Here is an 18,410-nt window from a genome sequence, read left to right as displayed (position 1 = left end):
TTTCCATGCCTCTGTGTGCTCCTGCTGGGTAAATGGAGGGGTGTGCACTGTGCATCTGAGGGCAACAGCAGCTCTGAGGAGGCCGGAACTCCAACTCTCCACTTTGCTGTAAGAGGGATGTCTTACACTGGTTTTACCCTATACAGTAACCTACTGTACCCTGTACATGGCACTCATAATGATAGGTATAATGTTCCACACACCATGTCATGTGTTGATATTGATGTATCATAAACAATTGGGGTTAGTGAAGAGGATACAGCATGTGCCAAGTGCAATAGACTGCCAAGGTTCCAGCCCTATCATATGCAGTTAAGTAACACTTGAGCCATTCATAGGTAATTATAGGCAAGGACGTGAAGTGGCTTGTTGTTGGATGTAACTTTGGAAAACGGTGAAATTTAAAACTGAAGTTGAGCGCTATTACCGAGGAGGAAGAGCGGAGCGGGTTCTATTATTCATACCGTGTTCAGGATGGCCAGAGGCCACTAGCTCTGGCTGTCAAAAACTAGGAGAATCCGAAGCGCGCACACTCATACACACACACACACACAATTAGCAACATAATTAAAATATTTGCATGCTTATTTCTCTAAACCCCAATTCTGGGAAATTCATTTAAATTACATTGGCACCTTAATTTACGATTTAGAAGCGGATGAGAGCTAAATTGATGGCATTATGTGGTTTTCACAATCACCATCCGGCTCTTACACAACGCAATATCAGCCCCAATCAGCGTTGGTGTGCAGATAACAAGGAAGTCGATTATGACAATGCCTTCCGTTAAATGTCACCCCTCTCTCGCGTTCCGTGTATCTGTCATTCTACTGAAAATCCATACAGAGTAGCAAACAACACAGTCTAGTCAATGAAGCCCCCCCCCCCTCTCTCTCTCTCTCTCTCTCTCTTTCTCTCTCTCTCTCTCTCTCTCACGCTTTCTCTCTCTCACGCACACATGCACGCACGGGCGAGCTGGGCTGCAGCAGAGTGGTAACTTCTTTGAATCAGTTGCCAACGCATCGATGTGCTGCTCCTAGCGTCGTCACCTTGCAAGTACAGAAGTCACCTTCCAACCTCTGCGACTTTCTGCCCCTGTCATTAGCTACTATACCATTGAGTCCCGTGTTCATTTACAGGTTAAAGGCATTGCCCTTTTCTAACAAACATATCGTGCGTGAAATATTTTGGATTTGATTCAGCGTTCACTGGCAAAAATCTGCGGTCCACTGATCTGTGTTGGTCATAAGGAGGAGGCGCAAGTCCAAACCGCACATCGCTGATCATTGTAGCCTACCGAGCTAGAGGGCTACTCTGCGTCCGTGTGTGGAATTAACCCAGCGCACAGACTGGCTGGTGATGAGGTTCGTCGTGTACACTCGACAGAGCATTGACAGAATCCCTCTCGAGCTGAAGAAACCGCCCCAATAAGGACACAGGCAAGAGGGGAAGAGCAACAGAGGAGCTTGTGTCGGCTGGAACGCTGTCATTTCGGCAAGAATGCATCTCTTCAGTGCCATGTTCCTACTAGTGATGTTAGCTGCCATGCCCTGTGAGGTAAGAACACGCGTACATCTCATATTTAAAGTGCTCTTTATTCGTTAACGTTGTATAAATGCCGCCCATTGGGGGTACAGAATACATATTCGAGGACTTGCTTGTGTCTATTAGACATATGCCAATGTGCTTAAAATCAATACTTGAGCAAGTGTGAAGAAAATCATGTTTAGTGGAATGAGTGTGAAATACACAAATGTGTTAGTGCGAACAATGACACAATGACTCCAAATATGATTTTAGATGATTCATCTGTATTATTATTATTCCCCAGTCCTAAGGAAAATGTGTAGGCTAGTCGAATCTCACATCTGCGGCCGTCTGGCCTGGAATACAGCAGCTTGGATTCAGAGGGGCAGGACAGAGAGAAAGTTGAGAGAGGAAGCGACAGAAAGGCTCTGGGGCTTCTCTGAGCAACAGAAGTCTATATTATGCCGGCACTGTACATCACGCTCGAGCGAGCTTCTGCACAATCCAAGTGTGATTTGCGAATGTGTGGACACACGTGTCAGGTTCAGTGTTAGTAAGAGGATTGTAATGAGTGCTTTTCTAATGCCCCTTCAAACGCTAACCCATGTTCCCTGGTGAGTGTACATATCTGTAGGCCTATGTCCTGGAGTCATGTATTTGCACCTACGTTGGACCAGAGAAGCACTAAGCACAGACCTTTCCATGAAACGATAAGCTCTGAAGTGACAGTTGTAAATTGAAGTGAAGGAAGGTAAATTATCTGACCCAGAAAACATTTGAAAGTCCAAGACACGTGAATAATTTGTTATTGCGTCTTCAGCTGTCAGACAAAATAAGTTCTAGAACATGTTTACATGCTTAATTCAAAAGTCAAATATTTAAAAAGGTGGACATTTCAAAAGTATGTCTGCTCTAACTGATACTGTAGCTCATTTAAAAAAAAACAGTTACGTTCGATTTGACGTTGAAGTCTATGCGGCCTGTTTCAGCCCCATGGACAGCGCTTCAAAGTGCCTCTGCCTAAAAACAGGGTTAGAGCTATTCGGTAATCCTCGGGTTGACCCTAAACCCTTAACCCCAACCCTTAACCCTTCATCTTAATAATAACCCCTACCTAACACTAATAGTTGGGACTTCCCAAGGATCCCGGGTTTTAGTTGGGACTTCCCAAGTATCCCAGTTGTACTGTGTAACAGTTTCCAAACCCTTTGTTTTCTTCTCACAATCACCGGGTAACACATTAATGGTCAATAATAAATTTTGGGATGGACCTACAGTTGAAATAATATTCTCTGGCATGCCAGGCCTGACCCCCAAGTGTAGAATGTTATGTGCATCGTTTTGCTGAATAGATATGCCCCCTGGGAGTATCCTGACAATCACTCATGTTTGGGCAGGATTGATCAAATATCTTTTGAGCCCCCAAGAATGTTCTGAGAATGATATGACTGTGTTAACCATATTGATCAATAGCTGCAGATTTATACAGTATTCTGACTGTGTGCAAACCATGAAATGAAAATGTCTGCTGTAGTTCATTTCTAATACACAGTAGCACTGAGAGAACATCCTGCTCTACAGAATGAGTATGTTGTCTACTACTGAAGTGTGCCATGTTTACTGCCATGTGCTACGTGCTGCGTTGAGACTTGAGCTGACCTTTTCCCAGAAATGGATACGATGCTACCTGTCCTGAGGCCATGCTCCTTTCAAACGGTGGCGGTGACAATGAGACCCTACTGAGAGGAGCAGGTGGTGCTGTCAGTGACAGGAATGAATGTGCAGAGCACAGCCAGTGGTATCTCAGTGTAACACAAGACTTCATCTCTGTCCTCGTGCTCTCTCTCTCTCACTCTCTGTCTGTCTGTCTGTCTGTATGTCTGTCTGTCTGTGTGTGTGTGACCTACTGATGGAGAACTCGGTCCTGTTCACTAGTGACAAAACGTTTAGAAAGAGACTGAAATGGGGACCTACTACCTGGACCTGTCCTAATTTCCTTTGGAAAAATATTTTGCTATGTTATGCCCCCCAGTACCAGGAAAACCCTGGTTTGCTTATCATATGAAACCACCTGCGGAGAGACTTATTTAGCCGTCTGTTTTGTCTGTCTAGCGCTGACGCTCATTGGAGTCACAGGGCAGGAGACAGTAGGCAGGTGAGCACCCAACCATAAGGCATAAGGACCTAGCCTCCCGGGAGGCGCAGTGGTTAAGGGCGCTGTACTGCAGCGCCAGCTGTGCCACCAGAGACTCTGGGTTTGCGCCCAGGTTCTGTCGTAACTGGCCGCGACCGGGAGGCCCGTGGGGCGACGCACAATTGGCCTAGCGTCGTCCGGGTTAGGGAGGGTTTGGCTGGTAGGGATATCCATGTCTCATTGCGCACCAGCAACTCCTGTGCGCGCTAACCAAGGTTGCCAGGTGCACAGTGTTTCCTCCAACACATTGGTGCGGCTGGCTTCCGGGTTGGATGCGCGCTGTGTTAAGAAGCAGTGCGGCTTGGTTGGCTTGTGTATCGGAGGACGCATGACTTTCAACCTTCGTCTCTCCCGAGCCCGTACGGGAGTTGTAGCGATGAGACAAGATAGTAGCTACTAACAATTGGATACCACGAAATTGGGGCATAAGGACCTGACGATGTGTGTGTGTCCCAGACTTACTCTCAAGAGATACAATCATCTCTCTATCAGTGGAGCTGTTTCCCCGCCTCCAATGGCTCATAATTGGCCTTGGGGGACAATTTGTTGTAAGTGTTTACATTAAATATTTATCAACCCTACAGAGGGAAAAAAATATGGCGCCACCCATTTCCCTAATGTAGCCTAGCTCTGCAGACATAAAGAATTTATGAACTCTTCTGGCCATATCTTCCGACTGATAGGACGTCTCTCTACACTGCAGGAGTTTGGATATCTCACTCATATGTACACATCTTCTCCACACACAGTCTGGGCACGGGCCCTACATTAAATATGCACTATGCTTTAATGAGACACATGCACTCGCTGGCATGTGTTTGTTAAGTACCCACAATACCCCAGGAGTCCTGACAGCCAGTGATACAGACGGACACCTGCTCGACCTTGGCGCCACCTCTGTATGTACGCCGTTGTTATGGGGTATGTTGCATCACAAGACGACTGACCCCATGCATGCACTTTGCAAATGTGCGTCTGTGTAGCAGTTCATATTTATGCATGATAATCTTTGAATTATACTTGTGGGCTGAGCAGAGAATACATGTGTATTTTAGTAGATAAAATGGATGGTAATTATGCTGTTTAGAGAAGATTTCACAGCAATGAAATATAATTGAAAATGACAGCACAATACATATATATTTAAGGTTTATTTTAAATTGGACACATTTGCAGCTAAAAGCTGAATAGGATACATAGGTCTACGTAAGTAAATCAAACAAAACATGTGAGATGCAGTACACAATATCACAGTTAAGGCAAGGCACCACACCCTAATAGGGTCATGTTTTCCCTTATTCATATCACAATGAACTTCTACCATTTTAAATAAAAACACCAATCTACATTTGTTTGTGTGTTACAACGTTTCTGAAATATTGTATTAAAATATGCAAACTGAGGCAATGTCTAATTAGATCTGCTCATATTTCCAGGACTGGACATTGAGCAGATTGTGGATATATACACTTTTTAAATTCTCTCTATTTGTAAATTACTAAACCATGTGGGTAAAAAGCATTTTTGGTGAAAAGGAAAGAAGAAAATGTTATCTAAAATCTATATTTGACAACATATGAACAATTCCCTCTGTACAAGTCTGGGGAATATATCTCAGTATAACCACACAACATTTGGTGAATGCAGGTGCGTCTAAAGCTGAGATGAACTAAGGCTGAGATAAATTACTTAGCGTGTGGGAAGAGTCTGACTTTCAGGAAATGGTAGTTCAAGAGAAGTACAAGGAATTTAGTCTACCAATCACCGAACACCTATTTAGAACTAATCATGATCTCTTCAAAGTAAGTTACTACATGTAAAAAAGTTTAGAACGTTCTCTATGAAATGGGCTTTTAAATTATGTGTGATGTCCATTTTAAATCTCAAAATGTACACTACCTTTCAAAAGGCTCTAACAAGAATAGAAAGGGGAGTGGGAGGCCCCAGTGCACAACTGAGCAAGATGACAAGTACTTTAGAGTGTCACAAGTCCTCAACTGGCAGCTTCATTAAATAGTATCCGCAAAACACTAGTCTCAACAGTGACGAGGCGACTCCGGGATGCTGGCCTTCTAGGCAGAGTTCCTCTGTCCAGTGTCTGTGTTCTTTTTCCCATCTTAATATTTTCTTTTTATTGGCCAGTCTGAGATATGGCTTTTTCTTTGCAACTCTGCCTAGAAGGCCAGCATCCCGGAGTCGCCTCTTCACTGTTGACGTTGAGACTAGTGTTTTGTGGGTACTATTTAATGTTTGTTTCTCAAACTGGACACTCTAATGTACTTGTCCTTTTGCTCAGTTGTGCACCGGGGCCTCCCACTCCTTATATTCTGGTTAGAGCCAGTTTGCGCTATTCTGTGAAGGGAGTAGTACACAGCGTTGTACGAAATCTTCAGTTTCTTGCCAATTTCTCGCATGGAAGAGCCTTTATTTCTCAGAACAAGAATAGACTGACACGTTTCAGAAGAAAGTTCTTTGTTTCTGTCCATTTTGAGCCTGTAATCGAGCCCACAAATGCTGATGCTCCAGATACTCAACTAGTCTAAAGAAAGCCAGTTTTATTGATTCTTTAATCAACACAACAGTTTTCAGCTGTGCTAACATAATTGCAAAAGGGTTTTCTAATTATCAATTAGCCTTTTAAAATGATAAACTTGGAAAGCTAACACAACGTGCCATTGGAACACAGGAGTGATGGTTGCTGACAATGGGCCTCTGCGAGCCTATGTAGATATTCCATAACAAATCAGCCGTTTCCAGCTACAATAGTCATTTACAACATTAACAATGTCTACACTGTATTTCTGATCAATTTGATGTTATTTTAATGGACAAAAAATGTTTTTCTTTCAAAAACAAGGACATTTCTAAGTGACCCCAAACTTTTGAATGGTAGTGAATCAGTTGATGGAAACATTTCATTTCAACATGTGGTGCCTCACCTTAAGCAGCATTAAGCAGTCTCACAAAGTAAGCCATAGGGCTGTTGTAGTACCTGTCAGGCAGAGTAGGGGGACGGTTCAGTTTGTGACTGGATCGGGTAGATCTGCCACTGACATGGCCTCTTGTCTGAGGCAGCCATTTGTTGTAATCCTGGAATTTTGCAAGCTTCTAGGCAAAGGATCTGGAAAGGTGGTTGTGGCGGGACTGCAAGGACAGGTCATTGCATCCAGAGTCGTAGGAGGTGTAGGTGGGGCCCATGATGATTTTGGTTGCATGTCATTGGATGTTCTCCAGTTGGTTGTGTTGGTGGGCTGTGAGACCTGGGTTCCATACTGGAGCGGCGTACTGGAGCACTGAATGGACAAAGCAGGTGTTTACTGTCAGAAGGCCTCAGAAGGCCATTGAAGTGGCAAAGATGATTCATCATGAAAAGCCTTTGGTGGAGATGTGGAGAAGTGTTTGTCCCGTTTTAGGTTTATTGTTATTATTATTATTTTTAAATGTTGTCCTTATTGTAGGTTAGCTTGGAATGTCACACCAAGCTCTTTGGCGCTGGACACCAACTCAAGTGTGTGGCCGGATATGGATAATGGTGGACGTGGGTCAGGATTGTGACATGTTTCCATGTAAAAATGTCAATTTATATAATAATGGGAATATTTTCTCAATTATATTTAATATTATGTAAATACTTTGTTCTAATTTGTATGGTTCTTTGATTTGCTAAATATCGTTTGACATTTGACCTTGGTCATTGCCAACAAAGGGTATATAACAAAGTATTGAGATAAACTTTTGTTATTGACCAAATACTTATTTTCCACCATAATTTGCAAATAGATTCATAAAAAATCCTACAATGTGATTTTCTGATTTTTTTCCCCTCATTTTGTCTGTCATAGTTGAAGTGTACCTATGATGAAAATTACAGGCCTCTCATCTTTTTAAGTGGGAGAACTTGCACAATTGATGGCTGACTAAATACTTTTTTGCCCCACTGTATGTGAAAACAGAGCGTTTTGTACAAAAATATTTAAAGTTCTATTCGATAACATCATTTAAAAAAAAGTGATTTTCAAACAATAGGAGATTCGTGGTGACGTGGGGCGCAAGAACATACAGTACCGTCCCTCTGGCTAGAAACTCCTATAATAAAAAATAAAAAAACTTTTAATCGGACCCTGTGAAGTCACAGAGAAGCATGTTTTTGTGACCTTGTCTTTTTATCCACAGACATTAGAAACGCACACGTATAAATGTAGGTGCTGGAGATAGTGAATATTGTAACGTGGATGCTGGGAGTCAAGAAGCAGGTGGTAAGTTTAATTTAACAAGAAACATGGAATGATCCAACGTAGGCGTAGCGTCTTGACATGAACAAAACCACACTACCGAGGGAAAGAACCTAAGGGAGTGCCAGATTAAGGGGAGGTAATGGAGTCTAGGTGTGCCTAATGAAGCGCAGGTGCGCGTGATGATGGTTCCCAGGACTGGTGGTTAGTACACCAGCGGACACCGAAGGGGAGGAGCAGGAGTAGACGTGACAAATATGAGGTTGAAAAGTGGCATAAATCACTCTGCCATTTCCTGGTTGCTAAAATTTGAGTTGTTTGGCTAATTTCAGTTTATGTAACAAAACAAGAAATGGATAGTATAGAGAATCATTGTACCATCTAAACTGTTGGGAAATATAGTTGAATTAAAACACAAATATTGTGTATTCAACTGTTTGAAACTTATGTACAAAATGTAAAGTAAAACTAAACCTAAGAACGGGAAGCATAGAAATAGAGTGCCTAGAACTTATATATCACTATTTAGACTGGCTTTCAATGAGAATGACAGAAAAATGATTTATAGATCCATGTGAATTTGGTCAGGTCTTCCAAAAAGTGACATATTGCAGCTTTAAGGCAGCAGCCATGATTTATGTTCCTATAGGTAATGCAGGTTTATGAATCATTTCGATAGCTATAGGTAAATGCAGGTTTAGGGATCATTTCAGTAGCTAGAGGCAATGAGTTTTAGCATAGTTTCTGTACCTAAAGATAATGTTGGTATAAGAATCATGTGTTTCTAGAGGCAATGCAGGTTTAAGGATCACTTCTGTTTCTAGAGGTAATGCAGGTTTAGGGATAATTTCATTAGCTAGAGTTAATGCAGGTCTAGGGATCATTTCAGTAGCTTGAGTTAATGCAGGTTTAGGGATCATTTCAGTAGCTTGAGTTAATGCAGGTTTAGGGATCATTTCAGAAGCTTGAGTTAATGCAGGTTTAGGGATAATTTCAGAGGCTAGAGTCAGGTTTTCAAGATAATTTCAGTAAATCAAATCAAATCAAATGTATTTATATAGCCATCAGCTGATATCTCTAAGTGCTGTACAGAAACCCAGCCTAAAACCCCAAACAGCAAGCAATGCAGGTGTAGAAGCACGGTGGCTAGGAAAAACTCCCTAGAAAGGCCAAAACCTACGAAGAAACCTAGAGAGGAACCAGGCTATGAGGGGTGGCCAGTCCTCTTCTGGCTGTGCCGGGTGGAGATTATAACAGAACATGGCCAAGATGTTCAAATGCTAAAACTCATTGCCTCTAGCAATAATAATAATCACAGTAGTTGTCGAGGGTCCAGCAAGTCAGCACCTCAGGAATAAATGTCAGTTGGCTTTTCATAGCTGATCATTAAGAGTATCTCTACCATTCCTACAACTCTCTAGAGAGTTGAAATCAGCAGGTCTGGGACAGGTAGCACGTCCGGTGAACAGGTCAGGATTCCATAGCCGCAGGCAGAACAGTTGAAACTGGAGCAGCAGCACGGCCAGGTGGACTGGGGACAGCAAGGAGTCATCATGCCGGGTAGTCCTGAGGCTTGGTCCTAGGGCTCAGGGCCTCCGAGAGAAAGAGAGAATTAAAGAGAGCATACTTAAATTCACACAGGACACCGGATAAGACAGGAGAAGTACTCAAGATATAACAAACTGACCCTAGCCCCCGACACAAACTACTGCAGCATAAATACTGGAGGCTGAGCCAGGAGGGGTCAGGAGACACTGTGGCCCCATCCAATGATACCCCCGGACAGGGCCAAACAGGAAGGATATAACCCCACCCACTTTGCCAAAGCACAACCCCCACACCACTAGAGGGATCTCTTCAACCACCAACTTACCATCCTGAGACAAGGCCGAGTATAGCCCACAAAGATCTCCGCCACGGCACAACCCAAAGGGGGGCGCCAACCCAGACAGGAAGATCACGTCAGTGACTCAACCCACTCAAGTGACGCACCGATCCTAGCGACGGCATGAAAGAGCACCAGTAAGCCAGTGACTCAGCCCCTGTGATAGGGTTAGAGGCAGAGAATCCCAGTGGAGAGAGGGGAACCGGCCAGGCAGAGACAGCAAAGGTGGTTCGTTGCTCCAGAGCTTTTCCGTTCACCTTCACACTCCTGGGCCAGACTACACTCAATCATATGACCCACTGAAGAGATGAGTCTTCAGTAAAGACTTAAAGGTTGAGACCGAGTCTGCATCTCTCACATGGGTAGGCAGACCATTCCATAAAAAATGGAGCTCTATAGGAGAAAGCTCTGCCTCCAGCTGTTTGCTTAGAAATTCTAGGGACAATTAGGAGGCCTGCGTCTTGTGACCGTAGCGTACGTGCAGGTATGTACGGCAGGACCAAGTCAGAAAGATAGGTAGGAGCAAGCCCATGTAATGCTTTGTAGGTTAGCAGTAAAACCTTGAAATCAGCCCTTGCCTTAACAGGAAGCAAGTGTAGGGAGGCTAGCACTGGAGTAATATGATCAATTCTTTTGGTTCTAGTCAGGATTCTAGCCTCTCTGGGATAGGGGGACGCAAAATGCAGAGCGCCAGATTCAAATAAAATACTATAAAATTCTAACTTTCATTAAATCACACATGCAAGATAGCAAATTAAAGCTACACTCGTTATGAATCCAGCCAAAGTGTCAGATTTCAAAAGGGCTTTTCGGCGAAAGCATAAGAAGCTATTATCTGATGATAGCACAGCAGTAAACAAAGAGGGTAGCACATTTCAACCTTGCAGGTGCTACACAAAATGCAGAAATAAAATATAAAACATTCCTTACCTTTGACGAGCTTCTTTTGTTGGCACTCCAATATGTCCCATAAACATCACAAATGGTCATTTTGTTCGATTAATTCCGTCCATATATATCCAAAATGTCAATTTATTTGGCGCGTTTGATCCAGATAAAAACAGCTTCCAATTTGCGTAAAGTCACTACAAAATATCTCAAAAGTTCCCTGTAAACTTTGCCAAAACATTTAAAAATACTTTTGTAATACAACTTTAGGTATTTTTAAACGTTAATAATCAATCAAATTGAAGACTGGTCTATCTGTTTTCAATAGAGGACGAGAGGAAACTAACGCTACTCTTCAAGTCTTGGCCAACTCTCAACAGCGTTACCCTTTTCCAGGATGGCCGTACTTCTTCATTGCACAAAGGAATAACCTCAACCAAATTCCAAAGACTGGTAACATCCAGTGGAAGCGGTAGGAATGGCAAACAAGTGCCTAAGAAATATCGTTTCCCCATGAGAACTCATTGAACAAGACAGCGACCTCAAAAATAAATCATTCTGAATGGTTAGTCTTCGGGGTTTTGCCTGCTACATAAGTTCTGTTATACTCACAGACATGATTCAAACAGTTTTGGAAACTTCAGAGTGTTTTCTATCCAAATCTATAATAATAATATGCATATCTTATATTCTTGGCATGAGTAGCAGGAAGTTGAAATTGGGCACGCTATTTATCCAAAAGTGAAAATGCTGCCTCCTATCAGAAAGTTTCTGATTTTTGCAATGTTACGTAGATGGAAAAAAGCTGAGAGTTAATGCTAGAGTTAATGCTAGAGTAAATGCTATAGTTAATGCAGGTTTAAATATGATTTTTGTTCCTAGAGGTTTTCAGCCAGTTCATGACACTTATCCAATTGAAACAATTAGGGGCTTGATTGGTGGACTGAGTGTACTGCTGACATTGGGGTGAGGTCTATGTGAGAAATATGATTGCATGGAAATGTACGACAACAGAAAGCCAAAAAATACACTGATCCCTTATTGTTGTCACTTATTATTGTTGTCACTTGTTAAATCCACTTAAGTCAGTGTAGATGAAGGGGAGGAGACGGGTTAAATAAGGATTGTTTAATCCTCGAGACAATTGAGACATGGATTGTGTATGTGTGCCATTCAGAGAGTGAATGGGCAAGACAAAAGTGCCTTAGAACAGGGAATGGTAGTAGGTACCAGGCGCACTGGTTTGAGTGTGACAAGAACTGCAATGATGCTGGGTTTTTCACAGTCAACAGTTTCCCGTGTGTATCAAGAATGGTCCACCACCCAAAGGACATCCAGCCAACTTGACACAACTGTGGGAAACATTGGAGTCAACATGGGCCAGCATCCCTGTGGAAAGCTTCCGACACCTCGAGTCCATGCCCCGACGAATTGAGGCTGTTCTGAGTGCAACTCAATATTTGGAAAGTGTTCCTAATGTTTGGTATACTCAGCTCAGTGTATGTTCCTTCATTAAAATGTTTCATTTGAAACGTTATCAAAAACACAGTAAGCACTTAGCAAGTCTTTGCAGATCTAAAATCCAGATCAGAGTCGTCGACACCACAATCAAATCTAAATATTACATTACTTTGAACTAAACAGAGGGCTTGGGAAGTAGAGCTTTGGGGGGTCTTGAGAGACTTCAGTGTTTCTATAATTATTTTTGTTTAATCAGTGGCTGTCTGCTGAGGGCAGGACATTTTACATGTACTTGAAACAACCTGTGAACACAACACTGCTTACTTACTGATATGAGAGCATGAGTGCAGTGCAGTGTTCCCATAGCAAAGACTGGTGCAGACAGTGGGGTGTACTTACTGTTTGAAACCGTCTGGCCTTGAAGGCTGTGAGTGATGGAAGTTACCACTTGCTTTGGTGTTTTTCCCTGTTCAAACGCCGAGCTCAGTGGGCGAGAACGCCTAATTGGTTGTCATTCTCAAAGAGGAAGACAAAACTTCTGTAAATAATTCAAAAGCTTTATTTCCATCTGTAATTTGTTCTATCCCCTTGCACCAGGGAGGCTGATAAACAATTGGCTGAAATAAACTGGCTGTTTGAGACTATTTAAAATGCTCCTCCTTGTTTGAGATGGAAATAATGTTTGCAACAGAAACTATACCCACAGTTGGAGTCATTTGATTGTAAATAGTTAGTTACACATTAGAGTGAAGATAGCAGTTCACAGAAATGTACAGTATGTCTCACTTTACTTCACAAATAAGTTGAGTTATTATATTTAAGAAGCCAATTTCAATTGAATTGAAATGCAGATTACGCTGCAAAGGAGTGGAAAAGCAGAGTAGAAAAGCAATGGTGATTTAGTGCAATTTTCTGTGTGCAGCCTTTGTCTGCAGAGTCACATTCAGGGTTTTCTATTACCCTGGCATTTTGAGCAGAGACAAAACTCACACAGAGCCAATCATAGCTGTACAGGACAATCTTTTGGTGTTAAATTGCTCCAACACAGACATTGAGAGGACACGCAGGACAGAACTTGGCCCAATCATAGGGCAGCAGGACAAACAGCTGGCATGGCTGTCGTCCAATCCCGATCAGCTCCCAGCTGACCTGGTAGTGGGACCCCGTGCCGGGAAATCTCCTTTTTTGGTGCTTGTCCAATGAGAGGAAGCAGCATGACGACCATTTAAACCCCTCCCTGGGCTCTGCGGAGGCTGCTGTGATTGAACCACTCACAGGCTAAATTCCTGTCCTTGTCCCCCGGCCAGGAGGCGACTACACAATCATCTTACCAAAACAACACGGACACATAAACCTTATAATACCACTCCTTTTTAACTTTCCTGGGCAATGAAATGGTTTACAATCAGTGAACCTGGGCTGTTAAAATTCCTATAAATTGAGGTGGAAGTGACAGAGGGAGGAGTTGGACAGCATTCAAATAGAGAGCGAGAGTGAGAGAGAGGGAAGGGGCATTGAAGTAAGAGAGAGAGTCCTCCTTGCATTGCTCTGGGGACCCAAGGACGCTGGTAGGCAGGCCGCGCAGGGCGGATGGACAGTACGTGCTCTGCCTAGCAGCAGCCTAAACCTCCCAGCCAGCCACACAGGGAATTAGACAAATGAAAAGCTGCGGGAGAGAGGGGTGTAAATCTCCCAGGGAGAGGAGAGGACACGCACAAGGCTCGGCCTGCATCATGGCTCCTCAACCTGGAGAAGACGACACCCCGGACACTGACACTGGACCCACACTGAATCCTCTCTCCATCCTCCATCCCCCTCTGTATGGGCTGTGCCAATGGAAGTGGATGGAGTGGAATAAAATGTCTAGTAGGCACATACACACAGACAATTAGAGAGACATATAGTATACAGCTAACACACATACTTACTGATTGGTGCCTCTTGTCCTGTGCAGTGGTACGTACACCTAATTATAATGTTGTGGTGGGTGACAGACAGAAACAATCATGTTGAGCAGCATGTGGGCGAACAAACAGGCAGTGATAGATTGATTAGTCTCACGCCCGCCACCACATTCACGTGCTCTCTCCATTTAGAGTCATATATGGAAGTATACCGCTTCACAGTCTGTGGCGGATAATGAGCTAGCATTGTGTTTGATTCATGGCTGCTTGAGGAGATTGAATAGTGTGTGTGTTTTAGTGTCCTAACTGATTACTGTAGAGCTTGAAGCAGCGCCAGCTAATGAGACTGTATTGTGTGTGTTGTAGTGTATGGAGGTTATGTCACAAGGAGAGTCTGTTCAAGGAGGGGTGGGAGGAGAAGGTGTTGTGCTGGCTACTCCTCCATTCCTCCTAATGTCTCAGGCTCTTTCATGTCTTCTTATCCACCCTGAGAGGAGTGTGTGTGTTTGTGTGCGTGCGTGCACGCTTGTGTATGTGTGTTCACTTGTGTGTCTGTGGGTGCACCTCTTCTACAAAGTAGGTCAGTAGACGGAATGGACACTGCTGACCAGGGTGTGATATCAGTGTGACGCTGGGCTGAGGTACAGGAAGGGCAGTGATATTAGTGTGACGCTAAGGTACAGGAAGGGGTGTGATATCAGTGTGACGCTGGGCTGAGGTACAGGAAGGGGAGTGATATCAATGTGATGCTGGGCTGAGGTACAGGAAGGGCAGTGATATCAGTGTGATGCTGGGCTGAGGTACAGTAAGTGCAGTGATATCAGTGTGATGCTGGACTGAGGTACAGGAAGGGGAGTGATATCAATGTGATGCTGGGCTGAGGTACAGAAAGGGGAATGATATCAGTGTGACGCTGGGCTGAGGTACAGGAAGGGTAGTGATATTAGTGTGACGGGGGGGCTGAGGTACAGGAAGGGGAGTGATATTAGTGTGACGGGGGGCTGAGGTACAGAAAGGGGAGTGATATCAGTGTGATGCTGGACTGAGGTACAGAAAGGGTAGTGATATTAGTGTGACGGGGGGCTGAGGTACAGGAAGGGTAGTGATATTAGTGTGACGTGGGGCTGAGGTACAGGAAGGGCAGGGATATTAGTGTGACGGGGGGCTGAGGTACAGGAAGGGCAGGGATATTAGTGTGACGGGGGGCTGAGGTACAGGAAGGGCAGGGATATTAGTGTGACGGGGGGCTGAGGTACAGGAAGGGCAGGGATATTAGTGTGACGGGGGGCTGAGGTACAGGAAGGGCAGTGATATTAGTGTGCCGGGGGGCTGAGGTACAGGAAGGGCAGTGATATTAGTGTGACGGGGGGCTGAGGTACAGGAAGGGCAGTGATATTAGTGTGACGGGGGGCTGAGGTACAGAAAGGGCAGTGATATTAGTGTGATGCTGGGCTGAGGTACAGGAAGGGCAGTGATATTAGTGTGGTCCTGGGTACAGGAAGGGCAGTGATATTAGTGTGATACTGGGCTGAGGTACAGGAAGGGCAGTGATATTAGTGTGGTCCTGGGTACAGGAAGGGCAGTGATATTAGTGTGGTCCTGGGTACAGGAAGGGGTGGGATTTTGCTGTGAGGCAGTGGTTAAACAGGTGAGGGATGGGCACTGAACAGCACAGGTCTTGGCAGGTCTTGACCACCAGAACTGATGGAATGCTGGGTGGAGTGTGCATGTGGTCATGAGCCTCCTCGTCCTTCACACTGACACACTGTCCCTGTATGGCGCTCCGAGACGGGGTTGTCCCACAATGTTTCTGCCTTTCTAACTGGTGGTCCAGTGTGGCTCAGTTGATAGAGCATAGTGCTTGAAATGCCAGGGTTGTGGCTTCAAATCCCACTGGGGACCGGTACCAAAGCGAATATGAAAATGTATGCACTCACTACTTACTGTAAGTCGCTCTGAATAAGTGACCAACATGCAAATGTAACTACCTGGAGAGAATGTGTCCTAAACTGACTGTCACACTCAGTATTCTAGATCCGTATCTATCTGGTCTACAGCAGCTCTGAGTTTAATATCATTTTTCAGTTATGCTTGATTGAACTTACCTGGCCACAATTGAGCAAATTAAGTAGTCTTAAAAGTGCAAACTCCACCCATCTGGCAAAGTATACACATTTAAAACCCAGGTCTGGTCCCCAGTATGTCCTGAGTTACCGGCTGTCTGGTCATTCTACAGACCAGATTGTTTGCTCCAGACTGACCACTACTGACCCCCTGGGAGTTTCTGAGCTCTCACTGACCTTTTGGTTGTTCGGTTACCGCCATGACAGTGCAGCTCAGAGGCCCACTGCTGGCTCCTGAGTGAACCACTGACCAATGACTTTACTGTGTGTCTCTGACCGTCTCCTCAGGGTGATCCTTATTGGGAGTTTAGCTTCAGAAGGGGTCTACATGCAAAACATGAAAACCAGAGCTGTATCTTACAGCACATACTGTCTCTTACAGCACATACTGTCTCTTACGTACTGTCTCTTACAACACGTACTGTCTCTTACAGCACATACTGTCTCTTACAGCACATACTGTCTCTTACAGCGCATACTGTCTCTTACAACACATACTGTCTCTTACAGCACGTACTGCCTCTTACAGCACGTACTGTCTCTTACAGCACGTACTGTCTCTTACTCTTAAAACACGTACTGTCTCTTAAAACACGTACTGTCTCTTACAGCTAATACTGTCTCTTACAGCGCGTACTGTCTCTTAAAACACGTACTGTCTCTTACAGCACATACTGTCTCTTACAGCACATACTGTCTCACAGCACGTACTGTGTCTTACAGCACGTACTGTCTCTTACAGCACGTACTGTCTCTTACAGCACGTACTGTCTCTTACAGCACGTACTGTCTCTTACAGCACGTACTGTCTCTTACAGCACGTACTGTCTCTTACAGCACGTACTGTCTCTTACAGCACGTACTGCCTCTTACAGCACGTACTGTCTCTTACAGCACGTACTGTCTCTTACAGCACGTACTGTCTCTTACAGAACGTACTGTCTCTTACAACACATACCTTCTCTTACAGCACGCACTTTCTCTTACAGCACATACTGTCTCTTACAGCACGTACTGTCTCTTACAGCACGTACTGTCTCTTACAGCACGTACTGTCTCTTACAGCGCGCACTTTCTCTTACAGCACGCACTTTCTCTTACAGCACGTACTGTCTCTTACAGCACGTACTGTCTCTTACAGCACGTACTGTCTCTTACAGCACGTACTGTCTCTTACAGCACGTACTGTCTCTTACAGCACATACTGTATCTTACAGCACGTACTGTCTCTTAAAACACGTACTGTATCTTACAACACATACTGTCTCTTACAGCACGTACTGGTCTCTTACAGCACGTACTGTCTCTTACAGCACGTACTATATCTTACAACGCGTACTGTCTCTTACAACACGTACTGTCTCTTACAGCACGTACTGTATATTACAACACGTACTTCCTCTTACAGTACGTACTGTCTCTTACAGGACGTACTGTCTCTTACAGGACGTACTGTCTCTTACAGCACGTACTGTCTCTTACAGCACGTACCGTCTCGTACAGCACGTACCGTCTCGTACAGCACGTACCGTCTCTTACAGCACGTACTGTCTCTTACAGCACGTACTGTCTCTTACAGCACGTACTGTCTCTTACAGCACGTACTATATCTTACAACGCGTACTGTCTCTTACAACACGTACTGTCTCTTACAGCACGTACTGTATATTACAACACGTACTTCCTCTTACAGCACGTACTGTATATTACAGCACGTACTGTCTCTTACAGGACGTACTGTCTCTTACAGGACGTACTGTCTCTTACAGCACGTACTGTCTCTTACAGCACGTACCGTCTCTTACAGCACGTACTGTATCTTACAACACGTACTGTCTCTTACAACACATACTGTATATTACAGCACGTACTGTCTCTTACAGCACGTACTGTATATTACAGCACGTACCGTCTCTTACAGCACGTACCGTCTCTTACAGCACGTACTATATATTACAACACATACTGTATATTACGGTATATACTGTCTTTAACAGCACGTACTGTATATTACAACACATGCTGTATATTACAACACATGCTGTATATTACAGCACATACTGTATATTACAACACATACTGTATAATACAACACATACTGTATAATACAACACATACTGTATAATACAACACATACTGTATAATACAACACATATGGTGTATTACAACACATGCTGTATATTACAACACGCTGTC

The 18,410-nt window shown here is 44.0% G+C and overlaps 1 protein-coding gene across 1 annotated transcript in view; it reads left to right on the top strand.

Annotated features, from left to right (window-relative positions):
- The first annotated feature begins 983 nt into the window (after positions 1 to 983).
- LOC110485175 (noelin-2-like) overlaps positions 984 to 18,410 on the top strand; it is a 117,395-nt gene continuing 99,968 nt past the window's right edge. Inside the window, exon 1 of the mRNA XM_036941102.1 lies at positions 984 to 1,557. Within this exon, the coding sequence (XP_036796997.1) occupies positions 1,501 to 1,557 (57 nt within the window). The 5' untranslated portion in view covers positions 984 to 1,500. The remainder of the gene's footprint in view (positions 1,558 to 18,410) is intronic.

The sequence above is a fragment of the Oncorhynchus mykiss genome, chromosome 13 (assembly GCF_013265735.2).
Source record: "Oncorhynchus mykiss isolate Arlee chromosome 13, USDA_OmykA_1.1, whole genome shotgun sequence".
Classification (NCBI taxonomy): Eukaryota; Metazoa; Chordata; class Actinopteri; order Salmoniformes; family Salmonidae; genus Oncorhynchus; species Oncorhynchus mykiss.
Note: the sequence above shows the minus strand (reverse complement) of the source record. Positions and strands in the feature narration are given on the sequence as shown.